At 35.4% G+C, this 22,353-nt stretch overlaps 1 protein-coding gene across 1 annotated transcript; it reads right to left on the reverse strand.

Moving 5' to 3' along the window:
• Positions 1-7,587: 7,587 nt before the first annotated feature.
• Positions 7,588-21,458, reverse strand: LOC110456337 (the record flags this gene model as incomplete). The annotated part of the gene is made up of 5 exons (XM_021507014.1): positions 7,588-7,851; positions 11,966-12,161; positions 15,186-15,301; positions 19,456-19,764; positions 21,390-21,458. Coding segments are annotated over 5 exons (701 nt in total), but the record flags the coding sequence as incomplete, so codon positions are not given.
• Between the last annotated feature and the right edge of the window lie 895 nt (positions 21,459-22,353).

Consider the following 22,353-nt stretch of genomic DNA (forward strand, 5'->3'; position numbering starts at 1 on the left):
CACACGAATTTTACATAATATGTGATTTTTGCTGATTTGTTTTGCTTATTTAACGATTTTGATCAAACGTTTTGATTTCTACCTGTCCTTAATATACACTGGATCGATGTGTTTCTTTCCCTGCCAAATTGTTTTTGTTTGTGTTGTTCTTCAACTTTTGGGGAATCGATAAAGGGCTTCAGCTGATATACATGTTAACAAGTAAAAATACCAAGACTGTTTTCATTATAATGAACATTATAAACTTGTACAGCCACAGTTAATTTCTACAATTAAAATAGCAACACAATGGCAATTTTAGAAAAAGGTAAAAATATTGGCGTTGAATGGAGCGGAGGAATTAACATTTTCAAATTAGCCGCTTTATTGGCCTTTTTTAAATTCGTAAACAGCTATTCTAAAAAAAAATAATTAACGTGCATTAAACCTCAGACGAGCTAGGCATATATTCCTAAATAGTTTGAGTGAAGTATTTTACTCATGTAAACATGTAACAAAACATTGCATGTCTACATGTTTCTACAAAATATCCTGTGTCAAAACCAAAACTCGGAAAAATACTTAGGGTCGGAGAATGTAAATTACGGACAACAATATGCAGTTAACTGTTAACCTTTTCCATTTTGTTTTATTACATTTACAACGTAAAATATCGGTCACATTTTTGGTTGGTTATTATGTTTACTTTACTGTAGGCCTGATGCATGTGTATGCTTTCACTGTCCTGTAAAACAAAATATCACAAGTAACCAGGCTTTCTTGGAATCGACCTGTATTTGAAGATGTCTGTGATGAAGTGAAACTTAACTAAACTACCGGTTTTCTATGTCACAGTTTTAAAGACACTGTATGCGCTTTCAACAAGATTCGTTTATTTTTTCTCACATTTGTACGCCTCCTAATCAGATTCGATATATTACCCTTGGCCAAATGAAGCAATCTATTAAATATCCATGAAATTTTCTTAAACATCAAACACAAACAAGAGACTTGGAAAAGTAGTACACCAAATAAGGGTAATTAAATTGCAGGATGAATATATGTAGTATCGTTAACACATTAACCTAAACTATGCAACGAGTTGATTTCAGTTAATTCAAGATGAAGTGGTCAAATATGTTCAAAACCTTTCAACGACTTCTTCTTAATAATAGAAAAAGACCAGGGTGAGGATATTTGGCCAGTAATATGCTGGGATGAAGGATCATATTCAAGGTCATAGGGGGTCGAATATGTTGAAATCTCCAAATAACTTCTTCTGAATAATAAAAAGGACCAGGGTGGTGGTATTTTGTCAGTAGCATGCTGGCATAAAGCGCTACCCAGTTTGCTCAAATTGATTACTTTTATCCATATTCACGGTCACTGAGATCGAATATGTTGAACACCTAAAACATTTTCTTTTGAATAATCAAAATACAAAGGGTGTTGATATGTAACAAGATGAAGAGCTTTCTAAATTGTTCATGTGACTGACATTGACATACTTTCAGGGTCACATCTGGTCAATTGTGCATTAACCTTTAAAATACATCTTTTCAATAAACAACAGTTCTTGGGTGGTGATGTTTGGAAAGTTACATTCTTGGATGAAGGGTGATTAAGATTGTTCACTTAAAACTCGATGTCCTTGTTGATCACAGGGGTCAAATACGTTGAACAGTTTCTTTTTAATGAGTTTGAGTCATGGTACTGATATGTGGCCTGTAGCCTTATTTAGTCGACTGTTAAGGTAACAAGTGTCAGATGTATGCCAGGTGAGCGATTCAGGCTCTTGTTCATATACACGATATCGCTAACTGTCTAAACACAGAAAAGAAAGGAGAGAGACACGTACAAGGTCTATTTTAAAACACTATGGGTTTACGACTAGTGGTTTTGGGGACAACTGATTGAACAATTCGGGTAAGCCAAGTTAAAAAGGGGACATTCTACGTGGTCATAAAAACTACGGGAACAGTTATTATGCATAAGTTAAGGATTCTGGTATATGACATTGTGTTATATTTCATTGCGTCCTCCTTTTTGATCGGGTTGCTTGCGAAAGACGGCCATAGAAATAGCCCGTAGAAAAGAAAAAAAAATTGTATCTAATAAATAAAATACACTGAAAAGAGTGATTGTTCATGGGGTTTACATTTAGAACTGTCCTTTGTCAAGTAGTTGTGTACTTGATAATAGGAGCGTACGTTCTGATACGGGGAATCATATATTGGTTACTACCTCCTAACGACAAGTACATGTGATAATGCAAGTATACACAGTTGACGCATGTTATTAAAACAAATTTAAGCGTGTACGGTATACCTTACAAAGCAAGATGAAATCCTAAATAGAAAACAGTTCACCACAACGTCACCAGTCAAAGTTAAACCATACCGGAATCAAAGATGATTAAATTCATGAAGAGTTTTCATAACATCGATAAGTATCAATGACTGCAAGCTTCAAAATAGTCACCCTTTCGATTCGGAACCTAGCACATCTGGCATATCTGAAGATATCAACCTTACCTGACATTATTAGATACAGGTCAGGCACGTGCGTTTATGTGTTAAATGCCGGTACAGTGTACAAGGAATATCAAATGACCAGCGTATTTACATGTCTTCACATGATAGTAACATGATTGGGCATTTAAAGGCTCTGCCCCGATGGACACACACATCGGTAAAACCACGACTGATGTGAAAATTAGCATTTTTCAGTATAGGAGAGTGTGGTGTGGGATATGAATAGGTATCATAATTTGAGATACAAAAATCACATGTAAACAGTATTTGTTGTGCCTTTGTTTAAAGTGACGGAACCTGGTACTTCGTTTAAATACACACACATTTTGGTGACAGGAAACAAAAAGAGAAAAATTCCTGCAAATTTAAATGTTTATAAAATTGTACCGTATTGACAATACGCAAGGACCAGAATAGGAGACGGAAATACACGAAACAAAACGGAATTAATCATGTGTCCCTTAATCAGTCATGTCAACGCTGGTCATGGGACATTTAAAATTGCATACGCAACCATGTTATTCCAAGAATAGCACCTTTATACGGGGGATGGGGTGGGGGNAGATGTCAAACATATTTAGAATGTTCCATGGTACAAGCGTGTGTGTTATTTTTGGTGTGTAGCGAATGTGCGTGCATATGCGAGGGGTCTGGTTTGTATCACGACGTAGATTAGATGTGTATATGATGTTCAGACTAACCTATGTGTAGATAAAGCGAAAGCATACGATGCACCGGTTGACGATGAACCGACTACTGAAAGAAGTTTTATATTTTAAAATTAACTTAAAACTTACCATCGACCATGCTCCTAATTTTCTCAAATGTTATGCATTATGTCTGATTCGTTGATTGTATCCTGGTTTTCAAAATGTGTTTCCAGTGTTCCTGCCTTTTTATACCTAGACGTGGGACAGTTTCGTTGGTGCTTTCATATGTTTTACAGTTTGCTTCGTCCTTCCAATATAGGATGTTTCAACTCATTTAAAAGAGGAAGAACATAATAAATCAAAGACATTTACCTCAGTATAATATCTAGTCTGCCTAAATGATTGATTAGTTACGTCATATGGCGCTATGCCAGTGTTTAGATAATTTCAGCATCAGCTCATATAGTGCTTGTTTGCTGCTGGTTTGTCATCGCTAGTAATTCCCCACAACCACCACCACAAGTAGCCAATCTTTCTCACTGGTAATCTCAGGGTTTATGACAGTTCAAATACGTCGGTCCTTTCGTCTATCCGTCTGATTATTCGTTTAATTAATGATTGTTTTAATGATTAAATTTGTAGATTGTTTCAAAGCTATTTTAATTGAACGATGTGTCATCATTATTGAACTAATCGTTCAATCGGCAATTAATGTAATTGTTTTATTCAACTTTTCATTGGCTATTTCATATTTTCATGTATTTATCAATTAATCTAAACGTCTGTTAATATAAACCCGATTGTTTTCATGTTGTGGCACACTTGTAATCTGTACACTCTTTTCACATTACACTGACACACGTTCCCAGTATGTGAAGCTGACCGATTTATTACGCAAACTCTCATTTCTCGGTATCACACCACGCACACAATAGATAAAGCTGGGTCATCAACACCCTTACAACGTGTTTTATTTACCATAACGTCCGTCGATATCGCCATATCTCGATGACATCACCAACGGAAATTACCGCTGAAAAAAATGCTGACCTGCGGCCAACGCCCGTACGTAATACAAACATAGATTGGTTCACGGGCGATATTTAAAAACTGCACACCGTATCAAATTTGAATTGAACCACGAATAGTGTGTGTGTAATAAACGCATGCTCGCCTGGTCGTGAATGATATTAACTTCTTCTAGATGCATTAATACATGATCTAACATGTATAACAAATTATAGCCCAGAGACTCCAGTCATGGAACTAAATGTTTGTCTAAGCTTAGCTTTCTATCGCATTCGTGGTCTATCTAGATATTTGTGGCAGTATATTGTGACGCCGGATATCAGGTTTGATACAATTGTTGATTAATATTTTTTCTATTTTTTAGAAATTGGTACCCTGGTCATTAATTAACATGCACGTTCCAATGTCTATATTGAGCATCAGGACTTACAAGAGCATCTGTTACACCAGACGTGGGCTGCTTGATGGGACTGGTTGGGGGTGTACATGCTTTGCATGTACTATTACCATCTTTGTGATGTAATAATTGACTATTTACGATTTAATTGTATTGATTGATGGACTTTCCGTTGCAGTAGATGTGGGGTGATTCTACATTATATAGATCTGCTATGTGTTAAGGTTACCAAGCTTGGACCTTTACTTTGTAAACTGAAATGGCGAGCAGATTTAAAACGTTGACTAACATAATCTTCCTCTACCTTGAGGATGTAACCTAGAAATATCCAACCCGAGGGTTGATATTCTTGATTTTGATTGTGTTACCTGTCCCTTTGCCGAGGGTAATACATTCAAGAATATCATCCGGAGGGTTGGATATTTCTTTGTCATATCCTCAAGGTTGGGAATGATTGTTTTTCTCCCATCCTATTTCACTCACGAATCCGTTGACACGCATTGATTGTATGAGATATTAGCGTTGAATGCACTTTTTTCAAGCAAATCCAGAGTTGTTTTCCATGGTCTGCTGCTGTTGACGTGACGTCAATGCAATGATGACGTGGTATCTTACTATTGTTGTGACCTAGATCGCGCCATTCTGCAGGAGGCTATCACTTCCAGGGAGTGACAAGCCGATCTATTCCGATTTAAAAGGAAGACACACCAACAAGGGTGGGATAACGTGATATCAGCCTCCATAATGCACAGCTAATGGGGAGGAGAGAGAGTTGGTTATCAGCATTATCAGCTTTACATGTAGTTCCTGTTTTGTTAATGACAACAGGGATTTTCGTAGTTATGTTTCTTTTTAAGGAAGTTGGAGCAGGTCGGCTGCAAGCTATCACACCGACAGAGTAGGCTAGAGGACCTTAATTGATAAGTATGCCATGCATGCTAAATTGTCCACAGTCGCCTTTGCACCACGAGATGATGCAATTGATGTGGAAGTAGCAAGAGGCCAATGGCCACGCAGTTCTCTTGGCATATGACTGAAGTGCTTGAAAATGCTTAATCATGCTGTCAGGTCCCAGAAACAAGATATTTTGCATCAATTTTATTATATAATTTAGCAATGACATATTTTGTCAAGACTAGAAATGTGTCAACTGATAAACATCATAACATACACCCCTCTCCTTTCCCACATCAACCCCCATTCCGTTTATATCATTTTTTTAATTAATAACCTTATCCTGACCAAGCTTATCTGCTCGCAGTCTCAATTTGCAGGTTTAAACTACGCCTTGGTAAAATCAAAACATACACACGCACACACCCCTATATCGACCAGCACTACACAGGTAACAAAGCGTTGATATCGTCACCTCGCTGCTTAGACTTGTTATTAGTCTGTTTATGAAATATGCCGAGATAACTACGTGGCCCGTGGCCTCTTCTTGTCTGACTTTACAGTTTTATCGGCTCTTATGCATGACTTTTTAGCCCGACCGACCTTGAAAGGCAAACCTCGACATCTCTTATCTTATCTGAATATTCTTGTTCAGTTAACATCTTTATTGGAGGCTACTATAATCGAATCAAGAACATCGGTCATACTGGTATAACAGCGCCAGAAACCATACTAAATTTATTTAAAAGACAGATACATTATTCAAATATCGATATAAGTGTCATAATATATTCAAACACCTTAATCAGCATGACAACGTAACATGCCAAATATTTAGGTTTCGTAATGATAACTCAAGGTGCCAAACTTGAAGCAATGCTTGCGATTTCGTAGTATAATAAACAATTGCAATCACAATGGATAGTGTGTTGATGAAGAGGTTCATAACTTCTGTGACCAACATACTGTTTGATATATGTACATGTGATTCAACTATAATTTGGTTATATGTATATTGTGTTTTAATTAAAAATTGTGGAAACCAGCATGTAAACAAAGTGAAATACAATACTCGTCACGTCACCAACATATTGGTTAATTTACCCGCCCCCTCCGGCCCCTAGGGTTGGGGCAGGACATTCATTTTACAATAGTTGTACCCTCTATCACCAAGGATGATTCTAACCAGGTTTGAAAATCATCTATCCACTGGTTCTTTAGATGAAGTAAAATAATGTCAAAAGTTTACGAACGACAGACGACACACAACGATGGACGAAAGGTGACCTGAATAGGTCACTTGAGTCTTTAGCTAAGGCGATCTATACTTTGAACAATACAATGACAACTTTGGTAGGATACGTTAACATAGGCAATATATAGTCGAGGAAGTAAAAAATCTCAAACCTTCGCTCAATGCTGAAGTTGAGACTGTCATTATACTTGGGAACATGAAATAGCAGACCTATGATGAGCATGGTAAAACATATTAAGTTTTGATATTTTTACATGAAGTGGATATGGAATAGTATACGTGTATACAATGGATTTAACCATTTCAATACAAAATACTATAATAAACTCATCCATATCTGTTTACGATAGAGTTTATTAACTTTACATAGGGGTGAAAGGTTCAACCATAAATTCATGACTTCAGACGAATTTTTATAACCAATGAATTGTTGATGAGTTGTTTTGCTAATTTCAGAAATAAACAACGTTTTTGAAAACAGTGACATCCTTGTAAGCTCAATTTTTTCAGTAAATGTATCTTAATGTTGAAATTAATCGTGACATATCTTGGCAAACACATCTTTCGTTTGAACACTTAACAATATATTGATTTGATGCTATTAGATATATTTGATTTTCATACTATATTAATGAATCAATACCTCCCTTCACCACTGCGATGGGATGTAGCTAGCCAAAAGTTACAGTTGCGTCACCTTTACTCTTTATTCCGAAAGAGAAGACTTCAGATTACTTTAGAATAGTTTACCATGAAGGAAAACCTAAGTATTCACATACTAAATGTCTGTTTATTTCAAAGAACAGAAAAGGCATGTATTTCACTGTAATCCGTACAAGTCTTATGGATTTTCGGAGTGTGCAGACACATACACATGCATTTACGTAAAAGATCATTGGTTATATCTGTTTTAATCAATCAATCAGTATAATTTCCTTATTTGACTAACATGGACAACGTTTAAACTTTGTCTTCTTTGTCATTTGTTTCAAGGCCTTTCATCTCCTTAGGACACCAGTCGTCTCCCCTTCCTTCTGGCCTTTCTCGTCATCAGTGACATTTGTATTAATGGGATTAACATTGTTAGTATGTATGCTCTGCGTTACCAAGTTGCTGAAATCAGATAAACCCAGCAAAAATTAGTAAGATATATATTTTCATTATTTTAATATGCACATAATTATCTTAGTGCTTTATTTGACCAAATTATTTCTGAAAAATATTAAATTAAATTAAAGTTTTTCCTGAAAGTCATTTGATCCCATATATTTTGTCCTTAGCAATTGATAACAACCATAACTAGTTTATCATGAACAATTTAATTTACTGAGACAAAATAAGCCAACTCCTTACAATCGAATATTCAACTGTGACCTTTACACTTTGACCTGTAATTAACAACCTCGTCTGAACTCCCTTCTTACCATTTTTGAGGATTACAGCTCTATCCGGTATATCGTTTAGCTTTGACCTGTTTCAAAAGTCTATGATGTATGCCAGGTTATCAAAATGCTGTAAAATGCTGACGATCATGTTATAAAAGTAAAAATTATCAAAAGCTATCCATAAACAGACGTTATTAACTATATAGAAGGATATATCCCAATAATTGTATAACTGATATAGAAAAAGTGTACATCTCAGATTCCGCTACAAAGCTTGGTCAGCAACCCAAGAGATGCAATCACAACAATGCTTATTTGTTAGTATATTTTGTTTAAATCACGGAAAAGAATATATTGAAACTAGAAAGTGTATGTAAGACATGAATACCCTCTCTGCAATGGAATTCTTATATAAACTAGAGTGGAGACAATGAATCAGTTGATGCCCATTGTATTATCTAGGTTCTTATGGGATTGGTCTCCGTAATTAATTCACCACTAATAGGATTGTACTGCTTATAAAACCACCATCTATCAAGGTATTTTGCCCCCTGTAATTAGGTTATCTGACTATCCATACACCACACTCCGGTTAGCCTACTATGAAGCCATAGGTAATGTGTTTACACCACCACCAAGCCAGCACTTTAATACAGTTATTCAACTATCAAGCAACACACAATTTGGTTATCCAGCCACTGCCTATCTTGGTTGTGTCCATAGACAATAATTTATCCCATGACCCAACCACTAATAATCGTATTGTCACATGGTAACCCTACTGTTCAGCTTCGTTCAGAAACCAAACAACTGTTATACACCCTCAGGTGCTGATTGTAAGTGAATTAAGTCTAATAATGTTATGAATGCATATATACGCATATGTCCCCCATGACAATTTAGCCACAATATACAGTAAGCTAACTAAGGAATGTGTATCGGACAATTTCAATATTCAAAATAAATCTACAATCAAACTATCGATTTTTCAAAATAACTTATGAACATCAAGATTGATATTTTCTGACCACATTGTTAGCCAATGAACAAAAAACTATTAACATTTCTACCTTAATCAACAGTTGTTTTCCTTTTCTCTCTATCTATTTTTGTATTAATACTTTTCTCTGTGTTTTCACAGGATTCCAGCAAACCAAAGAAAGCATATCAGAACGTTGCAACCGTCAAACAAATTGAAGATAGAATTTGAACAGTTGTCACCAGTGAAATTTGAAGAAATGTATCATAACGGTAACAAACGTGGCTTATAAAAGCCGATTACAGCAACAGTATCCAACAATTTGACGCGGAGCAGTAGGTCAAATACAAAGTCACAGGTTCGATATGACTTACACAGTCATGCAAGTACATACTGTATACCGGGAAAGTGTTGCCCGTCGACAGTAAAATTCATTTTGGACCCACATTAAATGTGCCCTTCGCATTGTATTACTTTGTATATTATGTTGTTTACAAGTGTTCGCTGAAATGATCAATTTACCCTAACTAAGGAGGACGAAACAGGCAAAAAGTTGATTTCAGAGAAAAGTTCTCGAGAATTCACATTCGACATCAGAAACCTTTAGTGTAGTCAATGTCAGCAAAAGAAAACAACTAGAAAATGTTTGAAAATGTTTGAAAATGTACGTAAATCTACGTATTTCTAATGTTTTGACATAACAACGACATAATGGTATCAACAGTATTATATCTACCTACGTATACTGCTAGTATACAATAAAACGTATTTACAATCATCATGCTGAAAATATTGATTGCAAGCTGAACAAATAAAGGGCAGCACTTGCAGGGAATAGCAACACACATCCTTTTGTCTGTTTTCATTTTCAAATCCGTCTACAGGTGCAAAGAGAAAAAAGTCCTAAGAATGGGGCTCTAGGCAAAGTCAGTTTGAAAACATTAGGGGTAAAAAGAAAAAGAGATACAAGAGATATTTCTGTATCTACCATTGTAAGATCTTTATTATTTCTATGTGAATTCGATCCTGTTCCTTCTCTTAATTTTATTCTCGTATCTGTTGGGTTGAAAACCAAAAAAATCGAAAACCAGTAAAGGCGAATAACTTATTTAAACAAGGCTAATCTACACATAGAATGTCAAAAAGATCTGTCAAGTACGTTTTCAGAAATAGTGAATAAATCATCACAATCCAAGATGGCTGCGTTTCGGACATATTGTTTTACTGATCACTCTCAAAATGAATCATGCAAAGATATTGGCCAAGTTAAATCTAAATATGAAATTTGGGAAAGATATGCCAGGCATTTTTTTTAAAAAGGATAACAAACTTGACCTGTCAAATTCCAAGATGTCTGTCTCTTGACCATCTTGTCTTTCTCGTTACTCTCAAAATGAAATATGCAAAGATATGTGATAAGTGTTATCTACATATGCAATTTGAGAAATACCTTTAGGTACATCTAAGTAAACAATTATAACAAACTTGAAGTGACAAAATCTAAGATGACTGCCTGGTGAAGACTATAGACCAAAAGGAACCGACACATACAGTTAGAAATAGCTATTCCAAGCTTGAACAGTCAAATACCAAAGTGACCGCTGCTTCTTTTTCTCATGTAATTATATTTTTTTATTGTTTTTCCTATAGACACCAATATTCCGTTATTTCTTTATAATAACCTGATTTTTTCTGTCCTCTGGTTTTTTTATAACATAGTTTACTGATTACAGAAATATTTTATTATGTCCCCTGGTTTATTATAACATAGTTAACTGATTACAGAACTAATTTTACATGTCCCAATGTTTATAACAACATAGTATACTGCTTACAAGACTAACTTATCATGTCCCCTGGTTTATTATACTTATCATGTCCCCTGGTTTATTATAACATATTTTATTGATTACAGAACTAATTCCTCGTGCCCCAAGGTTTATTATAACATATTTTACTGATTACAGAACTAATTCATCATGCTTTAAGGTTTATACTAACATAGTTTACTGATTACAGGTATAATTCCTCATGTGTAAAAAGTTTATAACAACATAGTATACTGATTATATAACTAATTTACCATGTCCCTGGTGTATTATAACATAATTTATTGATGAAATAAATAATTTATTATGTCCCCTAATTCATTATAACATAGTTTATTGATTACAGAAATAATATCTTATTTCTCCTGGTTTAGAGTCAAAGACATTTATTTGAACAAGTATTGTAGCACTTTATCCCCACAAGCTATTGGCCATCATCCTTTGTTTTATGGTTATTGATGATAGATAGTTTGCAATGATTTTGAACATTTCCCTCCCGTGTCCTTGAAAGTGACATAAGGTCATTCATTGGAACGAATGTCATAAACATTTATCAAAGCAAGCTCCTCAAAAATCATGATACTGGACCTAATGGGTATTGAGAAAATGTTGTTGCTAAGATTTTTGAAAGCATTTAACACCGATGGGTTTCAAAGTGGGTCAAGATCAATCATTTGTAAAAACTGTTCTTAAAACTGTTCATCCCAACATGTGCTACTTGCCATATATAATCACCCTGTGCCTATTGGTTACAGAGAGGAAGCCACGCTGTTGGCCAAATGCCATTTCCATCAGCCTTTTCTGTTATTGAGGAGAAGTCGTTCATATACAAAAAAAGACTGACGCCGGACAAACGCTTCGCCACGGCATCATCTCACCTGGCCCCTCTGGCCAAGTGATCTAAAAATTGAATCCCACAAGCCTTTGTTTACCCTTAGTTTTGTCAAAAATTTACACAGGTATTTGAAGAGTCTTTATTTAGGATATCCACCTGAAGCTTCTTTTAGCAAAGTCAATGATAATATAATATTCACCAGTAACTGCTTCACTCCCGCTGACAATCAGGGCTTGTTGTGGACAGGCAGTTTGCATTTCACATTTGCAATAAAGATCTCCATCCTCGTTGATGTTTGATGCAGGAAGTGTAGCAGATGCCTTTCCCCCATTGGAACACACCGGAGTCGATGTTGTATCTATAGCTATTGATGGGTTTGTCAGATCGATAACAGCCTGTAAAGCGAAAATAATTCACATTAGTTAATGCAATAATTAATTATTTCTCGCTGAGAATAAACTTATATTAAGTACTGAGGGCCAACGAGGTCCAATATGCAGACATATACCAAGCAGGTAGATTGTAGAGTCTGTCACAAATATAACAGAGACAGAACATGCAGTAGTCTTATATGGTTGGACTCTTCCTATCATGTTTATACAGCCAGATTGATGAGTAGCTCACAGATTAAATCTCAATCAATTGTATCCAAAGATCAACAGTTGGCAACTGGAACAATTTCTTTTTAACAACAAGGATATTGACTTATTCGACAAATCAATCAAGCCATTTCATTCAATGAAAATCAAAACATGTAAAGCTTTCAACAACAACAAGAAACATTAGTGAATATTTTGGACTTAAAGGGTTATTATTGGATGTGACCTTGACTATTGTTAATAAGTTAACAAAATTGTTAGCTCTTCATCTGATTATTTAAATGAACAGACTCTCTTACAACAGAAAATACAGAACTGTTTGACTTGGTAACAATACAGCTACCACAATCAACTACCGTGATACCTCTCAAAATTCCTTGAAGACATGATCAATATGTTGAAGGGGTGAAAGGTCTAGCAACAAAGCATCAGTAGTGCCTGGGCTGCTGTGAATTTGGAACGGGAAACACAAATGTTGGCAACTAATGATGGCTTATGGTCTACAAGAGGTCTGTCGCAAACCTGACATATAGCTTGGAATGGTGGAAGGCTGGTGTTGATACTCCATCACATATTGCCGACAGCTGGCGGACAACGTCTGAGCAGAATATCCAAAAGACGTTCAGTCTGCATGGACAATGTTTGATCTGAATATATTTCAACACTTCCTGGCATAACAACAAACTGCAGATTGCCCGAAGGTGGAGTAAGCCAGCAAGTGTAGATGAGTATGGACCTCGGTCTAACGCAACAAGTTCTACCCGGGTGAAACGACTTCAGCCACAAAGGAGCAACCAGAACCAGAGAGCATGGCTGTTTCTCGTATTTCAGGAGGAATTTGACAACCACGTTGAGATGGGGGGGGGGGGGGGGGGGGGCGGGGGGGTCTGTTGTTCAACTGTTCGAGGATTATTTTGTTTTCAACGAATCCGAGGTTCGTCCAATTTCATTATGTTTTGATCAGGTGGGATGACAAATAGGATGAGCCATGCAAATATCGCGGATAGTAGATGAACTTATCGTTGAGAAATACTCCGCCATTCTGTATTCGGCTATGTTAATTTTACAAATACAAAAATATCAAAGCAAGAGGAACTTAGTGAAATGAAGAAAAGAATGATTCCCTGTTATTTTTAATGTTGAATGATAACGAAATAACAATCATGACGTATTCAGATTCAAATTTGAGTATCTTTTAAGATGGTGGAGAATCCGCTATATGATTTCCACTTAATATTGTCATGCCAAAACATGACATTACACACCCAGTTACTTCATACTTCTGCTGAAATATTGATGTCAAACATCGTCGGGAAATAATAAATATCCACACAAAATATTTACGCAACTACAATATGGTAGCAGTATAGGTACCTAATGATACTGCCGTTAATCCCCTTATTATCTGACATCCGGTCGACACATGTATCAACACAATGGGCATGGACCGATACATGTCTATTGCACGCTGAAGATGTGATGCACAGGTGCTATTACATGTTTGGTGAATGGAAAGGTAAATGCTAACGTTTTGAGTGGTCGGGATAAATCATAGTTCAAGGAACACATGTTTCGAGCGATGGCAGTTCGAGTAATACAATGTGAATTCACTGTATGATATGTGTGGAACATTTAGAAGTTAAAAAACTAAATGTTGATAAGCATTAAATAAGATATGGTGAGTATTGCTTTTGGTATATATATCAATTATAAAACAAGCTATACCGACCCCTAAGTTCATCACTCTTGTTGACCTGAATGACAGCGTGTGAGGAATCTGTGTGTAAAGGGAAGAGTACATACAGAAAGCACACGGCTGGTCATCTGTTCAAGTCTGATCAGGGAATTTAACTCCATCTGTATCAGTGAAAGACAAGTTTGCTGTTCACAACGGCACCAAATGTCCCAACAAGCTGACCAGATCCTGGGCAGGGCTAGCTATGCATATATAGTTAAAATATGAGGATATTGAGTATCTACGGGTCCCTGTGACCAACCTTGAAACATCGGTCTTTTCATGAAGGAGTAGGATATTAAAAATGTATATATTGCCCCTATTAGGTCCTACCCCTAATTGTCTCCAGGTGAGCCAAACCATCTAATATGCAACCTTGAATCCCCTATTCACGCTAGCCATTCGCACAATATGTGTTTGTGTGAATAGTTCTACAAGCAAAATAATTTTAAGAATGTGTGTCCTTCATTATACTAACGACATGAAGATAAATAAACGAACACAATCAAGGAGAACGAAAGCTTGTGTTTGAAAATATAAATTGGATTTTTTTTAAATTTTTACTAGTCAGTTTTTTTATTTAATGTTTTACTAGTCGAAAATTAAAAATATATCATCATGTGCATCGATACATTATTTTATTTGATCATTGATTTTGGTTTACTCGGACAAAATTAAAGACTTTACTTAAATATGTTGCACTGACTGACTGTCCTTAATTTAGTCAGACACTATGCAGTATAAACCTCAGAATGATTAAAGCCATTGTATAGAGGTGTCCCGTTTCATTATACTTTTCTTTTATTTCCTAATGCTAAAAATAGTATGACATTTCTTTAAATCATTTTCGTGTAATGGATTGACTATCACGTAAAATACGCCTTAATTTAAAAATAAAACTGCTACTGTATTGTCTAACGTGGACGTCCGAACCAATACGTAAACATTCCTAAAACAAATCTGTATTTGCTAAAAGAAAAAAAGGTGCCCTTTAGAAACTTTTTTCTAAAGTATATGTTTTGTCTAGATTGAGCACAGCAAGGTGAGGTACTTTTTTAAAGGACAAGTGAACTAAAATATCTTACAGATGTTGTGTTGAGAAACCAGTCAATTGTGAGGTCTGATGTTGGGTAACCACAGTCTGTCTCGCACTTGAAGCTGCCATCAGCATTTTTGCTAAGAGCACAGGTAGTTGGATGGTCTGCAATAAATAAACCCAATACAGAATGATTAGTAAAAATCATGATGATTATCAAGCACATATCAATGCTTATCAGCAAATTAAAAATGTGCATACAGCACTGTTATTATACGATGAACATAATAATGGCAGTAATGGTTGTATGTGTATATTTAAATAATAGGTTAAGGTGCAACATGGAGTAAATTTATGATATTTGATGGAATATTTGTTCAGAAGGGCATGAACACAGCAATTGTTTCATCCCCAAGTTAATACTTTGTAGCTGTGATATACTTGCATGAAGTTCCATGGAATTTGGTTGAAACTTGAAAGCTTCAGATAAGAACATGTGAACAAACTATAGGTGTGATTTTTCAAATCGTAATGCAAATATTATCTAGTTGTGACCTTAATCTTAAATTAAATGGCATTGACCTTCAGGCGATTTCCAGAGATCATGTAGATGTTATTTTGATATTGAACCTACGACTTGAACTTGTCTCAAGAAATTGAAATCAGTAATATGGGTATGAAGGTTCTTTAAGATTGGTTGAACACTTAGTCAAGAACCTGCAGACAAAACAAATGTTGTCCGACAGCCTGATATGATGATATCAATATGCTCCACATAGTCTTGGAATCAGAATGATGTCTCTGTTATCAACTGTTTATTTAGTATTCTTTTCCTCAATTTCAAGAGAAATGTCATAAAAATTACAACTTGATATTTACATCAAGAAATTACCAGCTGTTTACATCAGACAAGTTTGCGAAACATTCTTAAAATATCGCTTTAATTGCATATCAATACACAGTATATACATCTAATGTTTAATACATGTATATATACATCAAAATACTCTCAAACTATTTTCTGTTTTGTTTTGTTTTTACCTGCGTTAGCTAATATTGTCATCTTCTCTACTATAGGTAAGTTGCACAAAGTAATTTGTTAGATACACTACAGTGGGTGTATTGCTATGTGAGTACTGTATCATTCTCTTGACCATAATTTCTTTTTAAATGTGGGAATTTAGATTGAATCTGAAGCAGATATTTTTTTTCAAAAAATAGCTAGAATGTATATATAATCAATGTGTTTGTTCTTTGACCTTTGTTGAACGGATTTTTATTTTTTAAGGGAAACTAAAAGTTAGATTTGCTTCATTTTAAGTTATCTTACAGTAAGAACATAGCAGTTGAAATATAATCTCTCTAATCAATATTGTCATCCTGTTCGAACTAGGCCTACACGAAATTACGAAAAGTAGTTTGAACAATTCGAGTCGACATCGGCCAATATTTCAGTCAAGTCGTTGATACGAGCCAACTCTTAATTTAAGCCGAAGCAAAGCAGTATATGTGCCTCGAGTATTGACATGGTTCCAGTCAGGATGTGGCGTCCCGAAGGAGAATTTTGAATTCAAAAAGGTATCTGGAGCTTATTCCCGTGTTTTGTGGCAATTTAAGAGGTTGTCTTGTGATTTAAAACAAAATAAATTTGAGGCTTAAAACTCACGTATTTCTTACATATGTTTTTCATTCGACAAAGTTAAATGTACTCATTGGCATATAGATATATACGTGCCTGCAAGGTGAACATTGTAATGCTAATACATAATAGATGAGTAGGTACAATACATTAACTAATGAATGGGATGGTGAAGCTAATCATGATTTGACAACTTGAGACACATGTTAACTGGCAGCTAGCTACTTGTTGTTGGCCAAGGGGACTCGCCGCCGCCAGTACCTGTAGTTTTGTAAAGGCTTTTTACTCTCTGGTAGAAAATGGACTAACTAAATCAGCCAAATTTGGACAAAGTATATTATATTTCTTGGGTTGAAAGCCTATCTCAAAACCATTCTGTGCCGTGTATGTTCTGTAATACCTGTCAAGATCGAAGGCCAATAGGACGTATGACTCGCCCTTCGCTAATTGGTGACAATACATTTTGTTTCGGTAAATAGATCGTAATACTTATTATATAAACGATCACACAATAGCGATCACACAATAGTATGTACTATGCATATCAAAGCAAATATCTAAACATCTTCAGATATCTCTGTTACTCGTCAAAGAATTTCGGTTTCACCTTTAATTGACCGCGACTTACGTATTGTAATTGAAACAACGCCATCTGTAACTAGGTCCTCAAATTTGTGAATTATTAGATAGATTTCTGATTATTTACGCATACAGACTGTAGTAAGCGTGAGTTGCTGCATACAACTCAGCTTCACAACAAATGCGGGCTGCTTAACCAACCGTAAGAGAGAGTTTCGTCTTACGTAAGGTATTGTTAGCTTCCATAATTGTTTTATTCAGATCGATGTTCACCCGATGACTCATGCATACAGCATATACCATTCAGGAATCCTAGACACTCAGTGAAATCCAATTTAATTATTTATACTAACTAATTACATTGCACCCTTTTTCATCTTCAGATATAGCCATTAGCTCAGACAATTTAAAGAACATTAACTTTGATAATGATTCGGATAATTTCGGTAGATGTTCACAGGTAATAGCCGAGCTGATATTGGAGTATCGGGTTGATACTGGGTGTGATGTTGAAAAGCATATGGATTATTCTCTATGTAAAGTGCATGAGGTAGCTGCCGGTCAACCGTTTAATTAAATGGACTAATTCGAGCGGGGTGCTCCCCCCCCCCCTCCCCGCGACAATGCCCAGGTGCCTTTGTTGAGCCCCTTCACCTGAGCGACGCCTGTCGCCCTCGCAGGGGTTCAATATCAAATCACCTGACGCTGTACCTAAAAATATTGACAAAGCATCATCATTATCGGCGTCCTGTTTATTCAAGGTTTGTACATATTTTACCGCAGCGACCTTGAAAGTAAGATAAGGTCTTTTTTTTTGGAAACGTTAAAGCACCACAACACAGTATTCTACTTGCTACATGTAAGTATATTCACCAAACTATTTAGTTATTCAGAAGAACTTGTAAGAAAGACTCAACACATTTGACTGTTGTGACCTTAAATTATTTTCATCGCACTACATCTTGTAGTTACCTAATGGCAACATATACAAACACTGTTTTAAGATTTTTATATATTTGGCAACTATGGGCTTTAAATGTCAAGGTAATTTATTTGATGAAACGTTACAGCGCTCCATGCCAGGTATCAACTTGTCAAATGTTATTAAACTATACCTCTTGGTTATTCAGAAGAAGTTGTTGAAAGTTGTTAGACACCTGATATCTTGGAAGTAGGTCAAGGTCATGTGTTTGAAACATATTTATAGTATTTCATCCCAGTTACCTACTGGAAAAAAAACATCTTGACCCTAGATACCCGGGTTCTGACGGACGGTGGACGACGGAGAAAACACCATACCATAAGTTCGCAGGTACTTCGTACTAGGTGTGCTATCTAATGAAAAGCAGCTCATACTTTTCTTTCTCTATGGCAATTAGCACACACAAGCATCTCACCCACTGAGTAATAAAACTTTTAATACAACAGATGATATTTCTAGTAATCAAATCAACATTAACAGTCTTCTGACTCATTTACAATCCTAGAGTGGTAATTAATTCACATTTTTGTAGATAAGTCTTGCCAGTAATGATTTACTCCGTGTGATGAAAAAAGTTTGTGTTTTTTACGACCCGGACTCTTGCGGTCCAATTGTTTGTAATTGATCAATTACTACTGGTGAATTAAATTGTTTCAATTCCTGTTTTTTCATTTCTAAACACCTTATTATTATACAGAAAAAAAACAGTTTTAGTTATAAGTTGAAAGAATCAAGATGCATATAATGACTGGACTCTGTAATGTTAACTTCTGAAGTTCACCTGTCAATAATACCCTTTTATACTCATAACCAAACGGGTCACTCTAGACAGGTTTGATTTTAGATTCCATCCTTGCATTTTTTTTTATAAATAGACTGTATATTTTTTATCGAGTAATCACATATCAAAATGATGTTTTAATCACACCTTTCCTAAACCTACAACATTTCCAACACTTTCTACGTTATATTAATATTTTATTTCCATTCTTGGAAAATTTCGACAGACGTCTGTTTGAAATTCACATTCTTGTTTTTTTAATAATTAAGCCTTTTTTTCTAACATTTACAGCAATAAATCCACCAAATCCCCTCAATACATGGCTCCAGAAAACTTACCTTTAACAACCAGGTTCAAAGTTGAAGGGGACTCCTCTTGCATTGTGCATTTCCATGTTGTTTCATCATCAGCCCTTGAGAGTCTTGCAATATACATATATATTCCATTTGGGTCTGCTGATGCAGAATAGCGACTATTAGAAGGAGCACCACAGCCACCTGGTGTACAAGCTGAGATGTCTCCAACAATGATATCATTGCTCCATGCTATAGGTTGTGTAAATTCCGTAGATGGTAACGTACAGCTTAATGACACTGACTCCCCAGAAAATCCACACGTGTCTATACTTAATGAGGTGCCACAAAGACCTACAATCGATAAACATTTACGTGTATGACGTTAACTGATACAAGATGCCCAAAGGGCCTGCATTACACAACTGGATATTTCAGCATCCACAGTAAAAACAATGAACACATATGACTAAAACAGACGTGAATGAACCCACTGCCAAGTAAAATAAGTGTCAGTTTTTGATAACATGACATTTGCCAAATATAGAAATATGGAGAAACAAATCTTTGAATAGCAACATGGAGTGACCGTTGAAACATGAACTCATCTGAGGTATTTTCATACCTGAATTATGTATAAACTGTAATCAAAATTTGTTTAGAAACGAAAAAGTTAGAGTGATGCCAAGTTGATTAACTTTTAACATTTAACTTGAAGACGTTCTATATATATATATATATATATATAACAAAAGCCTTATATATAACGCCACGGCCTTGACCTTCGAGCACTGAAACAAAATGAGGAAATAAATTTGGTAGACTGATCATACGGAATTGTTTTTTTTTCTGTAAATAGCAATAGTGACATTGACCTTGACATTGGAATCCTGAAACATGAGCTCATCCGATGCATTCTCATACTTAAAATATGTATCAACTTTCATGGAAATCTGTTAAGAAATAAAGTAGCTAGACTGAGGAAAATTATTCCATTGATGTTTTTGTTATATACAGCAATAGTGGCAACATTGACCTTGGAGCCATAAAACACAGATATAGAAGAAGTATCATCATGCTTGATCTTTATATAAAGTGTGATCAAAATCTGACAAAAACAAAAGTTGATAGAGTGTTTATATTGAGTCGCGATTGGACGGGACGCACACGGGCATAATAATTGTGTTTGTACAATTTGGAACTCGATTTTGAATAATTATAATTCTGATGTGATAGAAATAACCACACATGTAATTTCTACCTATTCCTCAATGGGCCAAAGGCCAGATGAATCCCCTAATGTTGTATGATGTTATACTGCTAAAGCAGCTGTGATTAACAACTTATGCAGTTACCTAGACACTTGTACTGGTACATATGACCGATTTAGTCAAGCTGTTTGTTTAGATATAGTTTAAATTATCATAGTATTGCAAAGTTAAGGGAAGAAAACTCACGAATATACACAATACTATGGGTGTAAATATACTTGTAGTGAAATAATATATATCTATAAATAATTTCTGAATTTATATCAACCACAAGATCGATATGTTTAAACAAGTACAGTGACTTGTGCTTGTAGGGATGATGCCTTTTACATACATTTTTAAACATCAGATTCCAATGACCTTGAAAGTAAGTAAACGTATGAATTTGAACACACTTTGTAGCTCTTCATTCCAGCATGTCGTTGGTAAAATATCACCCTAAGCATTTTCGTTATTGAGACGTTGCTGATTCAAGTTGTTTTGACACATTCGACTCTCGTGACATTGAGAGTTAGAAAAATTCCCTTGTTGGAACAAACTTGGACAAATGCACGAGGGATGCTACATCTCTAGCTCACTTGGCCCATCTGGCAAGCTAAGTTTAAAACCACACACGATGTTTTTTTTTTTCAATTGACAATGGATCATTAAAGGAGACCACAACGGTACTCTGATAAACCCTGCACCACACAGTTGTTTGATACTCACTTTCTCTGAAGAATAAACAGCAGAAGAGCAGGAGATAAACATGACTACGTTCCATAATACCCATAGATCCTAAAACAATAAACAAAAATATTATTAGTATTTTATTTTAATTTTTGTTCGATAAAGAAGCAAAACATTAAGATATGCATCGACTACATTCAATGTAATGTTTACCTAACAGATATTTAGTTTACAGTTTTCAAACACACCATATGGTTCATCTTATCTGTGAAAAGCAGGTAAGCTAACTACCTATAACGTTTACCTGTGGATATCCTTGCCGAAGGACATATATGACCGACCTTCCAAATAACACAGTTTATATCTCAATTGCTTGAAAGACATTTTGTTCAACGACAGCTTCCGCTAAAACCAATGGTTACACAATTGAGGATTTCTTTGTTACTAATTAATAAAAAAACATTGTCTCTTGTCAATTTCTCAATATGAATTATGCATAAGGAATATTTCTCAAACTATACTATCATGAAGAAACGATTGTAGAGAAATGTTACTTCGCTAAATTGTCCTTCTAAGCTCTGCATGACCTATGTTAATACATACACTTGTAAGTATATAACAATTCTTAGCACTAATTTGGATTGCAAAAGAGATTGACATGCAATTCGTATGAAGACATCTGCCTTAATGCCTTGTTATCGACTACGTTGACCTACCTATGTTTTATTTTAAAAGCCAATGCACAAAGTTCAATATATTCAAATTACATGCATAGGGGCCTTGTTGAACCTTAATTAATTGCTTAAAAGTATAGTATCAAAGGAAGTAACTCTGCCCCTATCTAATTTAGTGTAAATCAGATCAATAAATGTGTACGGACGTATACGACTTGTGGAAAGCATAATTGTTAGGCGTTTACAGTGTTTTTCTTCATTTATTCATTTAGATATTCGTTTAAACAGATATATATTCATGTTCAGAACTCTGAATCGTTTTCCAGGAT

The sequence above is a fragment of the Mizuhopecten yessoensis genome, unplaced genomic scaffold (genome assembly GCF_002113885.1).
Source record: "Mizuhopecten yessoensis strain PY_sf001 unplaced genomic scaffold, ASM211388v2 scaffold8679, whole genome shotgun sequence".
Lineage (NCBI taxonomy): Eukaryota > Metazoa > Mollusca > Bivalvia > Pectinida > Pectinidae > Mizuhopecten > Mizuhopecten yessoensis.